The sequence below is a fragment of the Elephantulus edwardii genome, unplaced genomic scaffold, assembly GCF_000299155.1.
Source record: "Elephantulus edwardii isolate Elephantulus edwardi_28Jun2011 unplaced genomic scaffold, EleEdw1.0 scaffold00007, whole genome shotgun sequence".
NCBI lineage: Eukaryota > Metazoa > Chordata > Mammalia > Macroscelidea > Macroscelididae > Elephantulus > Elephantulus edwardii.
Genome location: NW_006399757.1, coordinates 26,890,522 through 26,908,652, shown reverse-complemented (window position 1 = coordinate 26,908,652; position 18,131 = coordinate 26,890,522). Strand labels below are relative to the sequence as shown.

The 18,131-nt window shown below is 36.2% G+C and overlaps 1 protein-coding gene across 1 annotated transcript in view; it reads right to left on the bottom strand.

The window, feature by feature from the left end:
* PCDH15 (protocadherin-related 15) overlaps nt 1–18,131 on the bottom strand; it is a 454,971-nt gene that overhangs the window by 242,484 nt on the left and 194,356 nt on the right. The window contains exon 16 of the mRNA XM_006880391.1: nt 139–444. Coding sequence (XP_006880453.1) covers nt 139–444 — 306 coding nt within the window. The remainder of the gene's footprint in view (nt 1–138; nt 445–18,131) is intronic.

The window sequence follows — 18,131 nt, the reverse complement described above, 5'->3', positions numbered from 1 at the left end:
ATTTAGTAACTTTTTAAACAAAATTTAAATTTAAATGGTGCCTTTCATTTTTATTTGCTAAATCTGGCAATACTATCTTAATGGTAAAATTTATAATGATTAATTAGTAATGATAACATTAACACTTCCTCCACATACCTCTATTTGAAGGAAGGTGGTCCCAGCTGGCAAATTCTCTTCGACGACGACGGTGTAAGTTGAATTGGTGAACACAGGACTATTATCATCAATATCCAAAACTTTGATGGCCAGTGTGAGAGTTGAATGACGAGGGTGTACTGCTCCATCAGTTGCCACCACAACCAGTTCGTAGTAGTCCCTGACTTCTCTGTTAAGTTTCACTGATGTATAAATGCTTCCATTAGACGTGATGCGAAAAAGATTATTGAAGTTAGCCAAACTATAGTATACTTGGCCATTTATTCCAGCATCTGGGTCTGTTGCCTAAATAAAATTTAAAAACAAAGAAGTTCACATAAGGTTTGTTTTTCTATTGACAAATATAATCTTGCCAGAAGGGAAAAGTTAATGAATTATGAAATATTTCTAATTAATAGATATTTATCCTTTAAGGAGAAAATGGCAAAGAATAGAATGTAATTGGGTTTAATGTAATGTGTAAGGCAAGTAAATAAATATCAGATTCATAACTCTATGCTGTCTAGTTGGTTCTGATGGAAAGCCATCGTTCATCTGGTTTCTGAGGCAGCAAATCACAACAGAAGTAGATCGTCCATTCTCTTCCCATAGGAAAAAATGGGAAGAACCACCAGAAGTTTCAAATTGCCAGAGAAACTTGACTTTTGGGTGAATAGCACATCTCTCTATAGATTACACCACCAACTATCTAGACTATAAAAAATGTAAATACAGTACAATTTAATTAATGCTATTCAGTCAAAAGAGAATAATATAAATTGATATGATTTGTAATACTAACATTATAACAAATAAACCAACTCATAACACAAAAATTCTGATTTTCCCCCGTATTGTCTTTTCTTCAACAGATTTCAAGTTCTAAAACTTTTAAAAAATAATATTTGTTATTAATTAATTTAACATAATTTTGTTGAATGACAATATAAGATTGTATACTTATTTCCTATTTATGGTAGAACGTATATATATATAAAACCTCCTTATGGAGTTCTTTGGTTTTTTTATTGGCTTACCTTATGGAGTAAACACCATTGGTGGTTTCATTTTACAAATCAGAAAACTGTAGTTTGGAGAATTTAATTATATTGCTTAAGGTTATACAATAACTCTATAACGATCTCAGTGCTCCTGAGAGTGTAGTACAATGCTCCACATATTTAAAAACATAGAAAACAAAACTATTTAATCAATAAGTGTGAAATTCATGAAAGAACTGAGCTCTGAAAATAAATCTGCTTCAAAACTCAAAATAGAAGTGCGTGTACAGTGGCACATTGAAGTCTTGACTCCTGGGACCTGTGAACGTGACATTGTTTGGGAAAGGTTCTTTTGACAATCTTGTTCGCTAACATGAGGCCATATTGAATTTAGGTGACTCCTAAATTGATCATGGTGATATTGTTATAAGAGAGGAGTGAGGCCACAAAAAGCACACAGAAGAAAGATGCTCATGTGAAGAAAAAAAATGCCCAAATTAGAATGATCTACAAGCAAGAAACAAGGATCACTACAGTCACCAGAATTTAGGAGTAAGATAAAGAATAGATTCTCCCTTAAGCACTTCAGAAGGGATCACCAACAGCAGATATTGATTACAGCATCTATTCTCCCATAACATTCATCCAGTTTGTAAGGCTTCATCAAGACAGCCTAAGAAAATGAAATACAGTAACTGTGAAGCATTTGAAATAAGATTTTCTTTAATATTACATTATTAAAGGCGCTATGGTGGCCTAGTGGTGAGAAACTGTACCACAATCCCAAAGGCATGTGAACAAATCCACCAGCTGCTCCGAGGGAGACAGATGGGCCATCTCCCCCCATGCAGTTAAATAAACTGACTCTGGAAACCTGGTGGGAGGTCAGTTATGGGTCAGTTCTGACTCGATGGGACAACAACAACAACAGCAATCACATCACAGTGCATATCTCCAAATAATAATAACAACAAAAATTGCAATAATAATAAATCAATACTATATGTAAGGCACCCAGCTCAGGTCCCCTCCAAAGACTGCACTTGAGTTCCTTTGGGGAACTCTGATGGCATTGTCCTTAGGAAGCTGAGCTGTCAGTACAACGAAGCATGACTTTGGCTGTTTGAATCTACCAGTTGCTCCAAAGGAGAAAGAAAGCAATCTCCTCTCATGAAGTTGAGTGTCCCAATTCGTTCTGTGGGGTCGACTATGATCTGTTCCCATTTGACTGTAGGGAGATTTGTTGTGTTCTTGTTTTTGTTTTTGTTGCTGTTGTTGTTGTTGCTGTTGTTTCGGTCTATTTTAGTGCCGCTTAGTTCCTTTAGTAAAGTTTGTGCTAGACCTTGGGGGTGTGATAGCTCTTGAATCTCTTCTCAATCTCTAACAAGTACCCTGTGAAACCTTATGACCACCCAGCCCTCCTCTTTGTGGCTCTCCTGGTCTGTTAACTCCCTCAGCTTAAATAAACCTGATGTCTTTTGGGTGGTTCCGGGGTCAATTTTTCAGTCTCTTGGAAATACCTACCCAGAAGACTCAGTCCCCAACACCATGAAAATGTATGTACGTATGTATGTATGTATGCTTGTTGTTGTTTTATCGTCTGCTCAGGACTGACCCACAGCTGACTCTTCTGCATGTTTTCAGAGGCGGTTAATTGCACGGGAGGAGATTGCCCATCCTTTTAACACAGAGCAGCAGCTGGTGGCCTCATACCCCCTTGCCTTTGGGATTGCAGCGCAGCTTCTTGCCATTGTTGTTGTTGTTGATTGCCTTTGAGTCAAGCACGACTCATAGCAACCCTATGAACAAAAGGCTTGAAGCCCCTCTACAACTATCGACATTTATCAACGTTCATAGAGTTTTAGAGACATGTAGGATCCTAAAATTTTTAACTCATAGTCATTTACACAAAATTAAAATAATTGAAAATTTGTTAAATATTCTTCTCATTCAATTTTGTGGCAATCTTACATAAAACAATAAAAAATAAACAGTAATAATTTAGCATCAAATATTATATGGTAATAGTTTTTTAACTTGTAAATATTTTTATTAAATATTAATTCACAAAAATTTCTCACAAGAATCTGTGAGAAAACTATATCCACTACTTGAAACAAGATTTTATTTTGTTACTGTTTTCCAAAGAAACAAATCTGTCTGAGAAGCTGTGAAATGTCATATAATTATGTCTCAAATTGTTACAAAGGAATGAAAGCAAAGCAAAACACCTGGTTGTGTTATGAGCAAGGGAGCAATAATAATCACTTAATTTCCACAAAGCCTACAATGTGATCTGTTTGAAGAGCTCTTGTGCAACCACATATACTGTTTCTCAACCACAGGTAAATTATAGGAGGTGTAGATGCTGAACATTTGAGCTCTGTATCAAGTAATGAAGTCTAAGATGACAGAGTCATTATTTATAAGCACGACTGTCCTGTATGTCTTAACAGAAGCTATTTCATGAGAATTCATTCTTTGTACTCATTAAAACACACATGAATCCTGGAAGGCTAACATAGTAGGGTTTAAAACTGAGAAAAGGTAAAGAAAAGTTGTACTAATGTTGAAAAAGGAAAACACTGGAAAAGAGTAAAGAAAACTATAGACATAACATTTTAAATTTACATAGAATCTGCATTACAAATTATTAACAACTGGACAAGCTATTCACTGTAGTGGAAACCATACTGTTCCCAAGTTCACAACAGGCAGACCTCCTAACAACAACAAAATGTCCAGAGAAAATCTGAAATTCTCATGGTTTTCGAGTATTATTATACCAAAATACCACAAAGTTGCTGTTGTTAGCGGCCATGGAATCATCTACAACTCATAAGGACCCTATGAAAAACAGATCTGAAACCTTGTCCTATTTTGACCTCTGATACACTCAAGGCCATTATCAGTTACTGTGTCAATCCATGTTATTGAGAGTTTCATCTCTTTCACCGACCCTCACTTTCACAGCATGATTTTCTTTTTCTCCCCAAGGACTGGTCTCTCTTGACAATATGTCCAAAACACTTGAGACAAAGTTTCATCATCCTCGTTTATAAAGTTCCCTGATTGCACTTCCTCCAAGAGAAATGTGTTACTTCTTTCACCAAAATAGGAAACAACAAAAAAAACAAGTGACTTTAATAACAGAAATGTATTTGTTTTTCCACAGTTTTGAAGTTTTGGAGTCAAATATGAGAGTGTTGACTGCTAGCTCTTTCTGCAGCTTTAGGGGAGAATCTTCTCTGTCTCTCTTCTAGCCTCTTTCAGTTCCAGGTATTTCTTGACTTGAAGCCTTTAGTATCACGTGTCCTTTCTCTGCCTGCCTGTATCTCTCCTCTAAGTACAATACTCAGGTGGGCTTTGAACCCACTCTACCACAATGGTACACTGAATACACCTGATAACACCTTTTAAAGAACCCATTTACAAATAAGGTCATAATTGCAGCTAATTGTTGTGCTACCGAACCAAACACAGGCAGTTTAAATCCCCTGCTACTCAGGGAGAGAAAGATGGGCAATCTCCTATGCAATCTACAGCCTCTGAACACCCATGAGGGGGCCAGATATGAGTCACTTCCAACTTGACAGCACCTATCAACTATAAAACATATAGATCTCAATCAAGAACATTACCATTCTTGAAAATTTAGATTTTGACTCCGTGACAATGAGTTTGAGCATTATTTTCCAAAATGTTAGAAGTTGAACATGTATTTCAGGGGCACAATTTCACTCATAACATCACAAAAAATTTAATTTTGTCATGAAATTAGTGATCAAGTAAATAGAATAATATGTTCCAGTGGCCTAGTGTGTAAAGAGTGGCCCTGATAACCCAAAGGCACACAGTTCAAATTCACTTGATGCTTCTCAGAAGAAAAAGGCAATTGCCTTCCAAGGGATTTACAACTTCTGATAACTCACTGGAGGGTCAGCTACGGGTAATTTCTGACTCAATGACAATAGTAATACAACAAAAATATAAAATAGATACATTTATCCCAGAATAATAACCCTCTTTAAAATTTTAACCACTTTTTCTGTTTGTGGGATATTTTAAGTTCATAAAAATAGTTCATGCAATCAGTAATATAAATTACTCTTGCTCAAATTATTTATTATTCTCTTTATCCATAGTATTGGAAACTTATTATGATTAAATGGTTCAATATGATTAATGTATTCTACATATGTATGTTCAATTGTTCATTTGATTAAATCTTAGGATACTCTACACTTCACATCACTTAATTTTAATTCTGATTCCATGAGTTGGTGTTGACTTAACGATATTGGGTTTAATGTATATGTCATCTAAAAGATCTCTTTAAACTCTTAAAAATAAAAGACGTCACTGTAAGAACTAAGGTGTGCCTGGCCCAACCTAGAATATTTTTATAATCTTAAAATGGATGCAAAAGTTGGATAAAGAATAAAGACTGAAAGGAATTGATGCCTTTAAAGTATGGTGTTGGCAAAGAGCACAGACAATACCATGACTGCTGAAGTATGAACAAATCAATCTTAAAAGATTTACATCTAGAGGTTTCCTTAGGAGGGAGGGTGGCATTTTGAACGTATTACTAGAAAGGACTAGTCCTGGAGAAAGACATTGCACTTGGAAAGTAGATGATAACCAAAAAAATGACAAAGAATCTCAAGGACACAAATTAACAATGTGGTAGCCATTAGACATAATCACAATTAGGAGAACGTTGCAGCCTGGTGCAGTATTTCCATGTGTTCAGAGGTTCACTATTAGTTGGAACAAAGTGAAAAACATATAGCAAAAATAACACGTACAGTGCTATACACCATGGCATTTCTAGAAAAATTCCCGTCCCATCATGTTGTTTCCATCTGTACAAAATATGTCAATCTTAACTATTTCTTTCTATTGTTTCCAAATCCACTTTGATCAATCCACTCTCAAGTGTAGCTTTGATTATAGAATTGCTCGCTGACAATTGGTGATTTGTCTTCAGAGATCTTTTCTAAAAGATCAATTAATGGCATCATTTTTCTGGTTAGCATTCTTCGATGATCTCCCACTGCCTGAGGCAAGATATTCAAATATCTTAATTTAGCCAGGAAGGCCCTGTTCTTATTATGCGCCATGATAATTCAGACCTTTTTTACCTGTAAACCTCTCCACAAATCTCTGCCTGAAGGACTTCCACTATAATTCTCCAAGCTAATTCCCACTCATTTTTCAAGTGTCAATTTAAGTATCACTTCCTTAGAGCTGTCTTCTCTGCCTGATGCCTGAAATGCAAATTAGATCCTCCTGTTATAAGTCAATAGCCCATATTACTGTCATTCATAACATAATTTATAAGTTGAAATTTTATATTATCAGTGTGATTATAGATTTACTGTCTACTTTCATTTTGTCATGTAAGACTAAGGTCTGCATATGTGTTCCACTGAATCCTTAGCGCCTGGAATGGTGCCTGGTATCTAGTTTTAAAATAACCCACCAAGACTACACTTTCAGGGATGATGTCAGAAAACGGACTTATATCTAGAATTTATAAAATACTCGAGCACCACAACAAGATAAAAGTAAACAACCCAATTGAAATATTGGCACAGGATGTGAACAGATACTTCACCAAAGAAGACACTCAGATGGCAAACAAGCATATGAACAAATGTTAAAAATCACTATCTCTAATAGAGATGCAAATCAAAACAAGTATGAGAGATCATCTCACCCCAGTCAGAATAGCAAAATTCAACAGAACAGCAAACAGCAAATGCTGGCGAGGTTGTGGAGAAACTGGAACCCTTATTCACTGTTGGTGAGAGTGTAAAAGGGTGCAACTACTATACAAAGCAGTATGGTGCTTTCTCAAAAAGTTTAAAATACAAATACCATTTGACCCAGTAATTCCACTATTGGGAATATACTCTAAAGAAACCATAACTGCAACCTAAGCAGATACATACACACCCATGTTTATTGCACTTCTGTTCACAATAGCAAAGAGTTGGAAACAACGCAAGTGCCCATCAACAAATGAATGATTAGAAAGGCTTTGGTACATTCACACAATGGAACACTATGCTGCATTGGAAAACAAGGAATTAATGAAATATTATACAAAATGGGTACCCTGGAGGATATTATGCTGAGTGAAATATCTCAGTCAGAAAATGACAAATATGGCATAATGCCACTCTTATAAAACAGGAGTGACATGGAGACTCAGCGGAAACTAAGAAGAGAGGGGAGAAATAATGTACATGGCATTGAAACAGATGGAGAGAACTGTTTTAAAGGAATATATAATTGGGTATTATTGGCATGACAAAAGTCCAGAATAAGAGCTGCATAGTAAAGTGGTTTGGGGTGGGGGACCCTATAACAATGAAAGAGCTTTTTTTCCCCAAATAAAAAAGTGATTTAGGTGGGGAGAGGGGCAGGGAGGAAAATGTGCAGCAATGAAAGATTGGAAACCCAACCCTGTGTTAGCGGTACAGCACTCTGCACAAACAATATGTGTGTGTGTGTGTGTGTATGTGTGAAAATTATATACACACAGAGAGAGAGAGAGAGAGAGAGAGAGAGAGAGAGAGAGAGAGATGTGGTCAGCTTCCCTGATTAGTGGAAAAATAAAGGTAACGGTAAATAGCTACAGAATTCTTATTAAAATAGGTTAATTGTTCTATATTGTTGCTGCATGCAACAATTCATTAAGTTGAATGTGACTCACAGACATCCTGTGAACAACAGATGTGAACCTTGTCCTATTCTGTGCCATCCTTATAGTCTCTGATGTCTCAAGCCCTCATGTGTAAAATGGATATAAACTCTTCTGTCACAGTGTTTAAACTGACTCACAGCTGACCCTGTACTGCTTTTCTGAGGCTATAAAAAGCAAGGGAAGAGACTGCATATCTTTCTCCTTAGTAGACACTAGTAAATAAGAACTGTGACTTTGAGTTAGTAACACAACTTACTATAGAGTAGATCCCCAAAACTCCCTAAGCTGGATGCAAATATTGAACAATTCTTTGTACTCTATCGGTATTCATTTTTTTCTGCTTCACTATATAAAATATATAAATCTTGAAATGTATATTATTAAAAGCACAACCTAGTATTACTGTGTACAGTCAAGTCAGAACCATTTATAGTTGACACTTCAGTGGGTTTTTAAAGGCAGTTAATCATATTCGAGGTGATTGCCCATCTTTCTCCCATGGAGAAGTTGGTGGGTTTGAACCACATGTCTTTGGGATGCCAGCACAGCTCCTTATCATGAGGCCATCAGAGCTCTTTCTGTGTCTACACTGATAACAACCTGGGAGAGACCTTGCATGTGATTATAACTTTTTGCAAACTGTTGGATTAAAAGATTATTAGGAAACTCGCCCTACCAATAGACTGACTATAAAAACTGTAATTTCAGAACTGAATAAAAAGAGAGCATTTGCGTCACTCACATTTTTTTTTCTAAATGGCTTCATTAACTATATGTTCTCTTTGGAACTTAACAATGCACATTGTCTTAGAAAGATTCATTATTAAAAACTCTTTTAATTGAGGTGTTGAATGAGACTCTCCTTTCCCATGTTTCAACTTTCCTGGAAGAGAACTTCCATTACAGCACAGGAATTAGTCTTTCTCCTCCCTCTTATTTAGTCATGAGTGGTGAAGTTAGAAGGGTCTGTGCCTTCTCACACACAGCCTATTAAGATTAGACTGTTAAAGAAGTGTCTGCTTTGTTGATTTTAGTCACATAAGTTTCGTCCTAAGGATGAGATCTGTCTCTCTGGTTATTTCTGAGATCGTGTGTCTAAATTTCATTTTGGGGTACTTAAACTAAAGAAACCCAATCTTGTTGAGTCAGGAATAATTCATAGCTGAACCTCCAATGAGTTTGTGAGGCTATGACGCACATGGGAGGTAACTGTCCACCTTTTCCCGCGGAGTCACGGCTGGATTCAAACCACCAGAGAAGTGTGACTTTTGAATTAGCTCCCCAATACCTGCAGACTATGCCACTTGTTGTGGTTGTTATTGTTGTTATGTGCCATTGAGTCACCTGTGATTCATAGCAACCTTAAGTACAATAGCTGTGAACTCTGCCCTATCCTGAGTCAATCTCACAGTCTCTGACACACTTAATCCCATTACCCTAGTCATGGAATTTACCCATCAATTCCAGAGTCTTCCTTTCCTGAGCTGTCCCTTCATCCTTCCAAACATGATGCTTTTCTGTAAGGACTGGTCCCTCCTGGCCCTGTCCCCAAAGTATGTGAGATGGAACTTCAATATCCTAACCTCTAAGAAGCAGCATAGTACTCTTAATTTTAGGTTATCAAAATTATCAAAATCTCCAGACTTTCGTGTTAAGCCCCTTTCCTTTCAATGTTAATGAATTTTTATCTCTGGATAGATTTTGAAATTATTCAAGGTATAAGATGTTAGCTGACAATATCTTAAACTCCTATTGATGCCTATACCATGGCTTTCAAATCATATTTTTGTACTGGTTTGCTTAAAAAGTTCATACGCATTGTGTTCCACACTATTCTTTGTTTATATTGTGTTTTGTACAATTATTCTCATGCATTATGTTTTATAAAATTAAGCACCATTGGACCTTGTCCATCATTATTACCCTGTCATTTTCCCTCTAGATCCTTCCCATTTCCTCCCCCACCCTCTCTATCCATCAAAGTGTGTACAGTTCCAAGTCAATTTTGAGAAATATAAATATAAAGAAAGAAACTTTTTTTATCAAGTGAATTCTGACTCATCATGATCCCATGTGTTACAGAGTAGAATTGCCCCGTAGGGTAGGTAGTTTTTGGTTTTGTTTTGCTATAATCTTTATACAAAGTACCCAGTCCTTGTTCCACCAACTTTGAGGTTAACAAATGAACACAAGCTGCTTGCACCACCCAGGAACGTGTTAGTAAGACACAACAGACATAGTTTGTTAAATACTGCTGTAATTTATGGAGCAATACAGGATCAAAGTTGTCTTTCCCATGACAGTTTTTCACAAACTGTTTCCACGCTCTGCTTTCTGTTACCTATAACACAATTACTTTGAAATGATCATTATAGTTTTAAAGACCCCACTATGGTTTCTCTAAGAAATTTGCAATTCTGTAAAGGGACTACAGGAAAATAATGAGCAGGAAAACTATGTTTTCAACATAAATCTAATAAATTAACTACAGATATCTGTTATCCCCCTGCCACATTTCATGTAATCTTAATATATAGTATAATGGTTGCTTGTCTTACATGAGTAGAAGGTTAGAGGAAGTGAGGGGTCACAGGAGGGAGGGAGGGAGGCCAACATTAAAATAATTGTGGTCAAATAAAAGAAAAAGTGTATTTCACTACTTTGGAGCTTCTGAATTATCGTTAACCTTTTAATGACTTTAGTGAAGCTCTCTAAAGATCATATGCAACTAATTTAGAAATCTTGTGTGACAGAAATACAAGGTCCTTTCAGTGAATCAGCCAAACTTTAGAAATTTCAAAATCCTATGCAAAATTGATTCCAAACTGCATTTTCAGCATCCTTTTTTCCCCTCACACCTATATAAGCACTCTCTCTGCCCAATTCAAATCTGTTTACATTTCTCTAGCACTCAGCACATTTCCTTCAAATTGTACTATGATACTTCTTTGCTAATTTACAAAATTCTAATTTCTTACCCATTCTTCAAATCCTAATCTCAAATGTATCTCCTCTCAGGAAAAAAGTCTCAGAGAACTCTAGCATTTTGAGATCCTTTTATCAGTCATAATTTTACACTTTAAATATCCTTCCTTATGTTCATTTTCTTTATAACCACCATTTAGAATGGTAATATAGCTCATATCTCCATATTTTAAAATTTTGGAAATGCAAAGCAATTTATGAGATGACTTAATGGTGAACTGTGGTGATGGCAAAGAATATACTATTATCTGTCCAGAAAATAAAGCCATTTGCCCTGGAAGAAATGGATCCAGAATGCTCTGAGGGGGTGAAACTTCATCTCATGTATATATTATCAGGAATTCATAGTTTCTGGAGAAAGACATACCGCATGGTAAAGTGGAGGGTTATTAAAAAGATAGAGGAAGATCTCAAACGATGGATTGGCACAATGCCCACAAAAATGCAAATCAAAGATTGTGAGGATGCTGCAGGATTGGGTGGTTGTTCTCTTGTACACTGGGTCTGTTCTGTTGTACGAAGGGACTTATGGACCGGTGCCCACCTGAAGGTAACCATCTATTTTATCTTGGACTGATATATCTGAGAGCAAAAGTTTAACCAGATAATCAACAGGACTTAACGTAAATGCCAAATGAGGCAGTCACTCAATAGGGTCTCATAGTTTTGCTTAGATCAATATCTAGTTGTTTAAAATACATTCAAAGTCAAGTGCATATACACGTACCCCTTAATCAGTCATTTCACAAAATGTCAAACTACCAAATTAGGAAGTGGATTTGATGTGAGGAGTAAAAGAGAGAAATGCCGTTCAGGAAACTATTCTATAAGAACTTACAAGGATTTAAGCTCATATCCAAAGAAGAATAGGAGCCTAGATGTTTGTAAAATGTGAGTCCATTTCCTTCCTTTTCTATCTCCTAACTAAAAGGTGAACATAAGTAAACTCATGTAGATTAAACAGCATGGGCTGGTTAAGCAAAGTAGCTGCATCAATTTATTATTGTGGATGAGTATGTAGACATCATGGTAGCTTACGAATTGTAAAATCTCTTAATATCAACAATATTGTCAAGAAGTATGCATCTATATTTAATACTCAGCCAAGGAGCACAGTATGTGATGCTATAATTAAACCATTTATCTTCCAAGAAATCAATTAAAAGTTAATTAAAATGGTTAATAAGAAAAATCGCACATTTCTCCCCTTTGTACTACATCAAAGCAACAAACAGTAATAGCTGAAACTTTATAATCATCTGTTCATGGGTAACACATTTTTTAATAATATACACCTAACTATGGAGCCTGATTTGCAACAACATACTTGTGAGTGCATATTGCTGGGAAATTGGCTGGTATACACTCTTCTCAAATAAAGAGTTCACTGGACAAAACTCTGCATAATTTCCAGCAAAAGGACTGGTAAATCCCAATCATCAAAATAAAAATTGATGTTATTATGTGCCATAGAGTCAATTACAACTTATAGGAACACTATGAACAATAGTTCTGTAACTTGCCCTATCCTGAGCCAATCTGTCTCTGATACACCGGACCTATTTGCCAGAGTCACTTTGTTTGTCTACCTCATCTAGTATCATTCTCCTCTTTGCAAAGGATGTTCCAAGCATGATGTCCTTCTCAAGGACTTGTCCATTCTGGCACCATACCCAAAATATGTCAAAATCATTGACTCCTAGAAGCAACCTATTTTCACCTTCTCTAGGATAGATGGGTTTGTTCTCTTGACAATCTATGTTATGTTCAATACTCTTCTCCAGAACCACAACTCAAAGCCATAAAGTCTTCTTCTGTCATTCTTAGTCATTGTTGAGCTCTTAGATGTATACCAAGTAATTGGGAAGACCAAGGCTTAAATCAGGCACATCTTAGTCTCCAGACTGCAATGTTGCACCTTAGCACTCTGGGAGGTCCCTCACAGCAGATTTTCCCAAGGTAATTCATCTTTTCATTTCCTGACTGCTTGTACCAAGAGTGTTGATTGTGGAGCCAAGCAAGCTGATACTGTTAACAACTTCAATCTCTTCTCCATCTATCAAGATACCATCTATTGGCCTGGTAGTGAGAATATTTGTTTTCCTGATGTTCAGTTTCAGTCCATATTGAAGACTACAGGGTGTGTCTTATTGCAAACACTTCAAGTTCTCTTCAGTTTCAGAGAGCAATGCTATGTGACATGCATAAAGCAGGTTACGGATGAGTCTTCCTACAGTTCGTTCTGATGCCATATTCTTCTTCATAAATCTAGACTCCTAAATGATCTGTTCTATAAATAAATTGAAGTTACGGGGAGAAAGGACATATTCTTGATGCAGTCTTTTCTTGATTTTGAACTACGCAGTGTTTCTTGCTCTGTATGTACAACTGCTAAGTATAGATTTCACATGAGCACAATAAATTGTTCTGGAAATCCCATTCTTTTCAAGGTTAGCCACAATTTCTTGTGATACATACAGTCTTTGCATAGTTACACAAATATGCATTCTTCTGATACCGTCTGCTTTCAGCATGATTCATTTCACATTGACAATAATATCCCTAATGCCACAGCCTTTTCTAAACCCAGATTATATTTCTGGAAGTTATCTGTCAATGTACTGATTCAGTCACTTATTGGATAATCTTCAGCAAGATTCTGTTTGTGTGTGATTATTAGTGACACTGAACAATAATATCTGCACTCTATTTGATTAATTTTTTTTTATTGGAACAAATATAGATAGATATCTTCCAGTCCATTGGACAGGCAGCTGTAATCCAGATTTCTTGGCATACCGAGGAAGTATATCCAGGGCTGGATCTGTTTGTTGAAATATATCAGTTGGTATTTCATCAATTCTAGGGGCCTTATTTTTTGTCAATTCCTTCAGAGCAGCTTGAATTTCTTTCTTCATAACTGTTTTTTGATTATATGTTATTTCATGAAATTGTTTTGTGTCTGCAAATTCTTTTTGGTACAATGACTCTGTGTGCTCCTTCCATCTTCTTTTGAAGCTTCCTGGATCATTCATTCAATATTCTGCCTATAATATCTTGAATTATTATCACTAGAGGCTTGAATTTGTTCTTCATTTCCTTCACTTTAAAAATACCAAGCAACTTAGAATATATTATAGACAAATAACTCAGGAAAGAAATAAAATAGTACACAAGGGAAATTACTAAAAACATTTATTGAATTTATTTATTGAACTGCACACTATTTTGTTTCATGACATTTGAAAAAGGTGAACATCATTATATTTATTACAAATGGATTCATTTCTACTTTTTCTCGCAATTTCTTTAGAGTTCCATTATACATTTCTTCTCATTAAGGTTTTTTTTTTCACTTTAAAACTATTATAAGTCCTGCTGTTAGATGTTATGAAGTTGATTTTTAACTCACAAATAGCCAATTTAAGACAATACATGGCTATAATCTTAATGGAAGCTTTTAAAGTCATCTATCTTGTAAAGTGCCACTTGGTAGAAATGAACTACTAACCTTTCAGTTAAATGGAATATCGCTCACTCATTGTTGAGTTGAAACAGAGTCATAGCTGACTCTCCAGAAGGTTTTCAGTGATTGTAATTCCTATGGTAGGAGACTACCCATTTTCTTCCTAGGAGTGGCTGGTGAGTTTAAACCTCTTGCCTTTGTATTGGTAGCACAGTATATTAGGATAAAAATTTTGAAAAAAGTCATCTATTTTGATGTACATTGAGAAGTCTCTGAATTAAGAGTATGTGCATTTTCTCAATGACTAATCTCAATATGTTTATTTTATTTTCGTGAAGATTCACAAAAAAAAGATGTTTCCATTCATTCATTCATGCATATTTCATTCATTCCTCCAATCTTCTTTGCAATGCTTGCCTGTTTCAGGCTATTAATTGTCATGCAAATAATTTATATCCAAACCCATTAAGATTATTTAGAGATAAAATGTATTTCTTTTCACAAAGGGGCTGTAAAAGCAAAGAACACTGAAGACAAAAAGAAAATATTATAGCTATTGGAACAGTGTGATCTACCACCTAGCACCTCATTAACCCAGTGTGAAGCTAAGAGGGAAGCCAGTTCCACTTTGTTCTTATCTTTTGCAGCCATTTGAGAGGTCACACACTCCTTTATTACTTTGGAGTGGAAATCAGACAAATCATTGAACTGGAAGGTCAGGTGAAGAAATTGGGTACCATGTCTTCAATAAAATCACTAATAGAAGCACATCTCTAAAAAAAATTAATATATCAACTTCAAAGATAATATATAACAGTATCTCTATTTCTTTAAAGAAACAGAGCTATTTCAAGGGGCATGATTAAAAGCATAAAACAAGAGAAGTAAATTAGCGAACCAAGCTACTGGGTTTTGTTTTGTTGTTTGTTGGGGTTTTTTCCCCATTTCCCTACTCAAATATTTCATAATTATTATTAAACAAAAACAAATAGTTACTGCCTAGCAAGTAACAGTTGTAGTAGAATTAAGCTCACTAAAAAATATTGTGAAGAGTGTTTGAATAAAATTATATAAGTCTCCAATATCCAATCCCTAGGAAATCTGAAGGGAAGAGGGGAGATGGTGGTATGAATATCCTGCACTAAAAATTGAAGGACAGCTCTGTTGGCTTAGTGCTAAGAAGGTGCACTGCAATCCCAAAGACATGCAGTTCAAATACCCCAGCAGCTCCTTGGGAGAAGAATGGAAATTGTCTTCCTGTGTGATTTATTGTCTCTGAAAACCTGCTGGAGAGTCGTCATGGGTTGGTTTTGACTCATTGGTACATAAGAACAAACAGCATTTACTGAGAGGTTGGTGGTGAAGTCCACCAGTAATGCTTTGAATGAAAGGCCTGGAAGTGTACTTCCAACAATCAGCTACTGGAAGCCCCGTGAAGTTCTGTCCTGACACAGAGATTTCATTGAATTAGAATTAACTTGGACAACTGGTCACCAGGTGTTGTTGTTGTTATTAAGTGCCGTCAAGTCATAGGCAACTTGTAGCAACCGTATGAAGGAAAGTCCTGGACACCTGTATAACTTTTGTCCTTTCATCAGGTTCATAGGGTTTCCAGAGGCAAGCTATTATAGAAGTGGATGCCACTCCTGCTTCCAAGCTTGTTTTAATCAGGGAGCTCCACCAAACACTGTCCACCATGGGTAGCCATTCTCACATTTGACTCACAGTGTTCGGCTTCACAGAGACTACGAGTTACCGCTGTACAGAAGTAGACATACCACGGTTACACGACCTAGAAGAATGTTTCATCAAAAACAATTAAAGGCAGGCCTGAGGGCCGTGGAATAGAGTCACCCACCTTTGGCTTGGGAGCAGGACTTTCTGACCGCTAGGCCAACTGCTCTCTTTCTCTCTATGCAGGAAGTAAAAAAACCAAAAACAAAACCCTATAATATAATAGAGATTTCTCAAGGGCTTAAGTTCTAGCTGAAGCATCAATTCCTTCCAAAGGTAACTCTATGGCCTTCAACAAGTCACTAGTAGCTTGTACTCCTTCTGTCAAATTATGATAGCATTATCTCACTACTTCCTGTGACGATTAAACATACTAAGAAGTATGTTCGAATCATATTGAGTAATCAGTAAAAAATCTTGTGTTTTTGTTGGTGTTGTGTTTTCATTATCTCCTTAGAAATTACGTATTTATATTTAAAAAAAAAAATCCACCTCATTCTATCTTGGGACAGAACAATTCTATAAATGTTCTCTAAAACCCGATTTTTGTGTGGCTTATTTCTAATTTCTTTATTATTGTTTTTAATTTATAATAATGGGTCTATAATGTACTTTTAACTCTTTTCAAGATTTTCTAGGAATGTCTATGTTTGCATTAATTGTTGTTGTTGTTATATTCCGTCGAGTCGCCTGCGACTCATAGCGACCCTATGTACAACAGCCCTAAACTCCGCTCTGTCCTGTGCCAATCGCACTGTCTGACACTCCCATCCCAATTATCCCAGTCACTGAATCAATCCACTTCATAGAGGGCCTTCCCCTCCTGTGCAGTCCCTCCACCCTCCCAAGCATGATGTCCTTCTCCAAGGACCGGTCTCTCCTCACAACATGTCCAAAGTATGTTAGACAGAGATGCTTATATGTGAAGGATGACCATGACTGTCCACACAGTATAACAAACATGTAAGAACAATTCATATAATCTGATGACAAACTGCACGAAGAAAGCACTCATTCTTATAAAACAATAATAAAGATAAAAAGTATTTTGAACATTAATTTAGATAGGATTAGACACATGATAGAGAATTTTCTATGAAAGTACATCTGATAATTTTGTAGAAGTTGTTACATTGAGAAATATCTGCTATTTCTATCCTGAGGAAAAGAATTGCTCAAAAATGCATTCTAGTTGAAAGTAAGAGACAAGCCAGATTAACTTTCAGTTACATTTTAAAGTAATTTTATCATGATTTGCAAAACAAATGTATATGCCAATCGGTAAATGATCATGGCCTGATCATGAATTTTGAGACTCTTAAAATCATTACAATGATACCTGAGAGAGGTGTACGTTATTTCTTATTACACATTCCCTTGCTTGCCATAACTACTGTAAGCTATCCTTCTCAATCTCAAGAGATAGATTTTACCCAGGATCAGTAAATAGTATTTCCTGAAATAAAACTTTTGACAGATACCCATATTTTTCTTCAAAAGTATGTCTATTTTACTTGCTAAATTTCCCCATTCTAACAAGAAGAAAACCTCAATTCCAACATCTTAAAAGACTGAGATAATTATATGAGATGTTACCTCCCAAGTAGAATGAGTGATTTCTCCACTGACACTCCCTGGAACATTATATTAATTACCCCTAGAACATAGTGAAGTAGCCTGTTTTCCTGTTTCCTTTTAGGGTGTCTCTTGTTGACTTGTTATGTGCTGTCAAGTCAACTGCAACTCATAGCAATCCTAATACACAATAGCTCTAAATTCTGCCCTATCCTGAACCAAGTTCACGGTTTCTGACATACTTACCCTACTTATCAAATTGTGGACTCCTTATTAACATTTTGTTGAATAAAATTAAGTATCCTAGTTATAAAGTCCACTCTTATCCTAATAACCTGTTTTTGTTTGTTGTTATGTGCCATCGAGGCGTTTCCGACTCATAGCAACCCTATGCACAACAGCTCTAAACCCTGTTCTATCCTGCGCCAACCGCACTGCCTCTGACACACCCATACCGATTACCCCAGTCACCGAATCAATCCATCTCATAGAGGGTCTTCCCCTCCTGCGCTGT